At 47.2% G+C, this 6,954-nt stretch overlaps 2 protein-coding genes across 2 annotated transcripts; both read right to left on the minus strand.

The window, feature by feature from the left end:
- Nucleotides 1-414: 414 nt before the first annotated feature.
- LOC119337536 (acyl carrier protein 1, mitochondrial-like) lies at nucleotides 415-1,309 on the minus strand. The gene is made up of 2 exons (XM_037609702.1): nucleotides 991-1,309; nucleotides 415-905 (listed from the first exon to the last, which is right to left on the minus strand). The coding sequence occupies exons 1-2, from the start codon at nucleotides 1,210-1,212 to the stop codon at nucleotides 729-731; spliced, it is 399 nt and encodes a 132-aa protein (XP_037465599.1). The 5' UTR covers nucleotides 1,213-1,309; the 3' UTR covers nucleotides 415-728.
- A 1,144-nt stretch (nucleotides 1,310-2,453) lies between these two features.
- Nucleotides 2,454-5,658, minus strand: LOC119338210 (2,3-bisphosphoglycerate-dependent phosphoglycerate mutase 2-like). Its single transcript, XM_037610514.1, has 9 exons — nucleotides 5,412-5,658; nucleotides 4,910-5,145; nucleotides 4,600-4,823; nucleotides 4,395-4,513; nucleotides 4,135-4,291; nucleotides 3,758-3,859; nucleotides 3,538-3,657; nucleotides 2,799-2,846; nucleotides 2,454-2,703 (listed from the first exon to the last, which is right to left on the minus strand). The coding sequence occupies exons 2-8, from the start codon at nucleotides 5,142-5,144 to the stop codon at nucleotides 2,802-2,804; spliced, it is 1,002 nt and encodes a 333-aa protein (XP_037466411.1). The 5' UTR covers nucleotide 5,145; nucleotides 5,412-5,658; the 3' UTR covers nucleotides 2,454-2,703; nucleotides 2,799-2,801.
- Between the last annotated feature and the right edge of the window lie 1,296 nt (nucleotides 5,659-6,954).

Raw genomic sequence — 6,954 nt, forward strand, 5'->3', positions numbered from 1 at the left:
AGGAGTAAACAAAAAACATGAGTAGATTCCAATTAGACTAAACATATATGCTGCAACAAAGGAACACGTGTGCGACCAACAAGACTAGTTAGTTCATAAGCGACTCTGCATATATATAACACAAAAGAGCTAACATTGCATCACCACAACAAACAAAATGTTACAGTTGCATTCAAGATCAACAGCAACCGACACAATGCATAGCACCAGGGACCAGTTTTCCTGAACAATTGCACTCTTGGTGAGTGTGAGTTACTACCTCTAACTGCACTCTTGGTTGCAGAAAAAATCCCACTATACAATAGAAGGCAATGAAATTTAGTATAAGATGTTCTAACTTTCTACTGAGTCAGGATGTATATAGACACGTTTTAGTGTGTTTATTCACTCATTTCAGTCGGTATGTAGTCCATATTGGAATATCCAAAAACTGTTATATTTGTGAAAGGAGGGAGTACAATGCTGATGAGGAGTGAACAAAAAACATGGGTAGATTCCAATTTAGATTAAACAGATATACTACAAAAACAAGCGTGCGACCAACAAGGCCAGTTCATCAGCGACACTGCGGAATGTTACAGTTGCATCCAAGACCAATAGCGACCGACACATTGCGGAGCACCAGGGACCAGTTTTCCTGAACAACTCCAGTCAATTATTCATCATCCCCAAACAGAAACGAGAAAATGCCTCACCCTGGCACGGTCGGCAATCGGAAGGGTGGGCACTCAGCCGGCCATGGGGTGGTTGGCGACATACTCGATGGCGAGCGGAAGCGAGTTGATCTTGTCAGCCTCCAAGTCGGGGATCTCGAGCTTGAACTCTTCCTCGATCGCCATCACCACCTCCACCGTGTCCAGGCTGTCCAGCCCCAGATCCTTCTCGAAGTGCGCCTCGGGGGTCACCTGCCACCACCGCACTTAGGGTTAGGGTTTCGATGGCGCCGCGATGCGATGCGGATTTGAGGGCGGATCGGGGGAGCGGGGTTACCTTGGAGGGGTCGACCTTGGGGTGGCACTTGAGGACGTCGAGGACGCGGCCGACGACCTCGTCGCGGGTGAGGTGGGCGTCGTGTGAGGACATTGGCCGCGCGAGCCACGGCGCGAGGGCGAGGGGCCGGCCGGCCGCGGCGGCGGCGGCGAGAGGGGCCGCCGTGGCGGGCGAGAGTCGGATGTGGCGGAGGATCGCCGGACGCAGTGCGGCCGCCGCCATCTTTCCTGCCCGCCTCTCTCTTCGCTCGGGATTTTGACCTCACCGTTCGTCGGCCTCTCTGCTATGAGAGCGTCTCCAAGGATCCCCTCACTGATTTTTGACCTCACCTCACCTACATCTCCACCTGTACTTGTACCAGTGTTCTAATTTCTGGGCCCACCAGTCATCCACATAAACGAATCCATTCCCCGCATAGGCCGCCGCTCCCACCAGCCCACCTGAGGCCGGGCATAAAAACCAACGAAACTGCTTCATGCACGATCCTGCTGAAGCCAAAGACCAAGCCCGAACCCCGTATGAACCGAACTAAAATCGCTCGCTCAAAAGTAACAGACCGAATTTAATTCAGTCGGGTCGGTCTTCTTCTCTAGATGACCGAATAACCCAAATATATCAAATTAGCACGTTTTTCTAGATTTTTGTGGCACAATTAGCACAATGTTGGTCTTTTGTGGATTTTTATAGCACAGGTCTTGTTGGATACACCTACTACATACTTCCTCCGTCCCAAAATAAGTATCTCGACTTTAATATAACTTTGCAAGTGTCTCAAGACACTTTATTTTAGGACAGAGGGAGTACATATGTTTGAACTCTAAAATTTGGTTGCATAAACTGTTACACATACATGTTTTCTGAATTCTACTTGCATTCACATGTACCGTAACGAAATTTAGTTCATTTAATCAGAGCCGAACACCATCCGGGGAGCGAATGGTGAAGAACCAAGAACCGAAATGATTCCGGTGATCAACTATTGAAAATCAAATTCTTGGAAGATCGGAAAGATCAATAAACCGAACCAAGCAAACCGAAAAGACGGAACACACGGTTTAAGCCCACCTCCAATTGGCAATGCTCAATACAAAAGCAAGCGCACCATCCATGCCGGGGTGCTAGGAGCGCAGTCCGCAGCCCCACGCAAGGTCACCGCCGTGGCAACTGGAGATGCTTCGTGCACGTTCCCCACCGAGGTCTCAGACATGGCGTGTGTCTGGGTCGTGCAGCCGGCGGCGAGACCCACGGAGGCACAAGGCATGACCCAGGCGATGAAGGAGCATACAACCACATCTGCACGGCAGTGGGCGGCGCCTCCTCTGAAAGCGTCTCGGGTGCCACGGATGGGGGAGCGAGAGCAATGGCGTCGACGCAAGCTTGGGATAGGGGGTGCCCCCCGCAGCAGCCCGTATTCCCATGGACCATGGTGATGAGGGCCATCCATTCATCAAACTCATATCAAGACGGCTCAAAGGGAACGCTACCCCTCTCCAATAAATTCAATTTACATATACAACACGGGGGTCTTCAGTTACCCCTTTGTAGATCAGTTACATAGATTTCAGTGTTACAGAAGAAAGTGTCCAGAATGTAATTTTCCCGTTCTAGCTCCTAGTGGTACAAAAATGCTTGTGATCTGAAATCCCCGCTAACCGGTTCTCAGCTAAATAATGGCATATTCGACAAATGTCGCGTCGCAGAAATCTATAAGGCCTGAAAATACACCAGTTAAAAAACACAAATTTAGCAGATAGCCATATTGGAATACTCTTTGGCAGTCAAACATCACATTCTTACAACTTACTGACCTTTTACTGAACCATACTATCAAGGGTGTTTCTGTATGTAGCCAAGTTCTGCATAAGAGAAACAAATCTCAAACACACACATGAAAACACTACAAAGCTAGAAAAAATCAGATAAATAGAAGCCTTAAACATTAAACAGTGGGTCAGTATACACTTAATACCAAACTTATATATGATGCAGGGAATATGTACTGCAACTGAAGATTCTATATAAAGGTTAATACTTCTTCTATATGAAGGTTAACAGTGTAAGCAAGAGTGATAATAACATACTACTCCCTCCGTCCCATAATATAAGAACGTTTTGCAAGCTGTTTTAGCTTGCATTATATTATGGAATGGAGGGAGTATTTGAAAGTGTCCGTGCAAGAGGAATGGAAGCTATCCCCTTTTTTTTCGAAAAGGGGGTTTGCCCCGGCCTCTGCATCAGGAAGCTATCCCCTATCAACATCAAATGTTAAGACAGACTTTACTTCAATTAAATGCTTCTATGCCTTTTTTTTACATTTTATAATAAACGATGCCATCAATCACAATGCTTACACCGAATAACGTATTCAACTAATTTTATAGTCAACTTGATGTCTGATTGAAATCATGTACAAACATGGCATGAGATTATTCAGATCCAGCCACTAGAGCAGTTATATGCCTTTATTGGTGTCAATCAGTTTGTTTTAATATATACTGTGGATACAAATTGTTCTGTCGAGGGATAGAAAATGGAATAGACCCTTACCCTTGTATAAGCATAAACACTTGCTTCAGAAGGTCCTACCGGGCTCCCCCGTCTAATAAACTCGCCTTCCTTAAATATGTAGAGCATAGGAATGCCTGTTGACAACTCGAGGCTGATTACCTGAAGAGAAGAGTGCCAGCCCCAATTTCAGCACAATGCAATGAGGAGCCAAATCAAACGAGGAGGTGGAATACAAACTATTTATACAAGAACAGATCACCTCCTGGGAAGTCAATTTGTCTAGATGCATTATGATTGATCGAAGTGAGTTTGCATGTGCAGCAACCATCACATGCTTTCCAGCCGTGAGATGTGGAACAACCTATCAGACAACCACTTCAAATATTAGGTAGGAACTAGAATAACAGTTTCAAAGTACAAAACAAACTACAAAAAACAGTCTAATATTTGTTTGGTCAAATATTTGATATCAGGTTGGGCAATTCTAACAACAGAAACAAATTAGTATGTATTGCATTTTATTCTTCAGCATAGTTTGGATGCTCGTGATTCAAGTTATTTTTCTTTCTTTAAGGCTCATATCATCGGATAGACAGTGAATATGCACATCTCGTTAGTGTAGACATATATCCTTACCTGATCTTTGAAATAGGAAACGGCTCTGTCTGCACACATCTCTAGGCTCTCACCATTTGGGGGAGGGGTGTCGTAACTACGGCGCCATTCATGAACTTGTTCTTTGCCAAACCTATCTGCAGTTTCTTGCTTATTGAGACCTTGCAACTCACCATACCTGGAAAATCCCATGGGGTATTTTAAGCGATAAAACTATTAAGTTACTATGCACATTACCTGACTGGCAAGCTAAACAATAGTAGCAGGAGACAGACTCTTACATCCGTTCATTCAGTTGCCAAGCTGTTATGACAGGAATGGACTGCTCTTTTGTATCTTCACTGTATATCTTACTCCAACTCTGAGCTTGTTCGCTCTCCTTATGTGTGATGATTGGAACCTGCAGATACATAAACAGGCCCCTCAGTATAATTGCCCAGGACAGTGGATATAAATACCGCGTTTATTAAAGCAAAGACAAACAACCTTCTTGCGCCGATGCTGCATCATGGCAAGCATTGCAGTCATCTGAGAACGAATCATCGCCGACGTAAATATTACATCGATCGGAATGTTGCATATCCTCTTACCCGCCTCGATGGCCTCCTCCACGCCCTTCGGTGTCAGGGGCACATCGACGCAGCCAGTAAACAGATTTTTCTCATTCCACATCGACTCACCGTGCCGGATCAGTATAAGGGAACTCTCACCTACATTCAGAAAAGGATAACAGCTTTATGGAACTGCATCTGTGTGCTGAAAAAAAAGTCTATTATAATAAACTCGTGAGAATTACTTGATTTCTTGGGGCTGTGGTCTCCCTTGCCATTCGAGGGTAGGTGAACCGGGTCGATGACCGAAGACTGGGAGCCCGATGCACAAACCAGACCCAACTTTCTGCTGCCTGGGCAGCAACTTCCAACTGAAACCAAACGCACATTCGCTGTTCTCTTGTCCAATCTAGAGTTCTTGCCGTTCCACCGGTGGGATTGTGTAGACACTATGGCATTGTGAGATGTAGCCGCGGCCATTCTGATTCCAGCAAAATACAAGCAAGCAATTCATTAGTCGGCTGCATCTGTATACCTATTTCGCAGCTAGGATTCTGCGATTCTTGATTTTCTTTCTGAAACTAGGCAAATTGACGCAATAAATCACAACTCAAACAGTACAGCCCAAAACAATAGCGATGAACCCCCTGCTTCAGCTGCAGTTCTTTCGGAAAGAACAGACCGCCCCCAGGCCGGAGATAAAGAACTCTTTCAGAAAGAAGGAACCGGGACCTCAGGTAAGCGCACCTCAAGAACCCAATGTGGAGACCTTGCTGGAGAGCTGGAACCGAGGAGCTCGGCGAAACCAAGTCGAGGGGAGCACGTCGGAGAGATCTAGAGCGCCGGGGGCGAGAGGGCCGAGGACAGCAACGAGAAAACCGAGGAAGAGCCTGTCCCGCGCCCTCTTCAGTTCTCGGTAGCGCAGGCGCGTGGGCTTGTTTGGTTTCTGTCTTCTGTAGATCGAGGGGGGAGGCTCTCTGTTCTGGTTATTTGAAGGAGGAAGAAACGGCATTGACCTATTGGGGGCGACAATGGGAAAATAGGAGTTGGAGCAAACTGGCAACGACCGTGTTAGGGTTGGTGGCATATTACCACGTGAACCACATGGAACCAATCGGTGACTTTGTTAAATATATATATATATAATCAAAACTCCTTAATTACCTGTACATTGCCCGCGCAGTCACGGTCGCCACTCCCTCCTCCTTCCCATCCTTGCCACCGCCGCGCAAAGTCCCTGGCAGTCAGTGACGGTGGAATCATGTTCTCATGTGCCCTTCACCTCCTTCGTTCCAACTTTATTGATCCCAACCGGAGCCCCGGGCTCGTCGCCATGTGGTGCGTGCGACGGTCTCCCATTTCCCCATGACGCAGGCGGTACTGGACGAGTGCAACATTTAGTAGGGCATCTTCGTGATGCCCTCCGCTGCCAGCTCAAGCTCGGACAATCGCCAGCTACGCGCGCGGCTGAAGTGACCACTTTTTGCACTGTCAACGTTGTTGGACTTACTTCAACCGATACTACGATGTGGAGCAACCGACAACCTCCACTACTTCCAGCACCTAAAAGCTTGCCCCGAACTCAACACATCCTTGTCATCCATGTGGATGAGGTGGATGGTACAAGTGATGGTGTGTCGGCGGACCCCTGGTCTTCCTCACTGGGTTTGGGATCCCCGGTCGTTTGCACACGACAAACCAAGATAGGGAAGAAGCGGCAATGTCAAGAATAGCCGATGTGATCATCGTTCGACCATACCAAAGATTTCTCCTCCTTGATACGTTGGTCACCTTGTGATATGGTGCCACAAGCAAGGACGATGGAGCAAAAAGTGATGTGTGATGGTGTTGTCTGATACAGATCTTTCATCGGGTGCCAGCTGGAAGGACTACGTGGGATTGTTGAAACCTCCTGAATTGGGCATTTTTGCAGTGAAGGTGACCTTTCTTCCTCATCACTGACTTTGTCATTGTTGAGCTCCGTTTGGGCTTTTCTCCCTTTCATCATTCTTTTTTGGTGCTTGGCCAAGCGGGAAGTGAAGCGCAGGCTAAATGTTGCTAAAGCCAAGCATGGGGGCTGCAAAATCGCAGAGGGACACATGAGTATTTGCGAAAACCTGTTCAGTACCGAGGTTAGGCCAACTCCAACACGCGACCTCAAATCATCTGTCGCGTCTGTTTGGGGGTAAGCGAACACAAACCGCGGCCCAATGTGCGGGAGCAAACAGACAAATGTCCATTTTTGGTCCGCTTTCGACCCATTCTCGGACCAAACTTGGGTCACGTTTGC

This window comes from Triticum dicoccoides, chromosome 7B, assembly GCF_002162155.2.
Source record: "Triticum dicoccoides isolate Atlit2015 ecotype Zavitan chromosome 7B, WEW_v2.0, whole genome shotgun sequence".
Taxonomy (NCBI): domain Eukaryota; kingdom Viridiplantae; phylum Streptophyta; class Magnoliopsida; order Poales; family Poaceae; genus Triticum; species Triticum dicoccoides.

Coding starts and splice junctions, on each gene's coding strand:
- LOC119337536 (XM_037609702.1), bottom strand. CDS start 1,212: ATGGCGGCGGCCGCACTGCGTCCGGCGATCCTCCGCCACATCCGACTC. Junction 906..990: donor CCAAGGTCGACCCCTCCAAG/GTAACCCCGCTC, acceptor CGGTGGTGGCAG/GTGACCCCCGAGGCGCACTT.
- LOC119338210 (XM_037610514.1), bottom strand. CDS start 5,144: ATGGCCGCGGCTACATCTCACAATGCCATAGTGTCTACACAATCCCAC. Junction 3,860..4,134: donor TTTCCTATTTCAAAGATCAG/GTAAGGATATAT, acceptor GTTGTCTGATAG/GTTGTTCCACATCTCACGGC. Junction 3,658..3,757: donor ACAAATTGACTTCCCAGGAG/GTGATCTGTTCT, acceptor TCTTCTCTTCAG/GTAATCAGCCTCGAGTTGTC.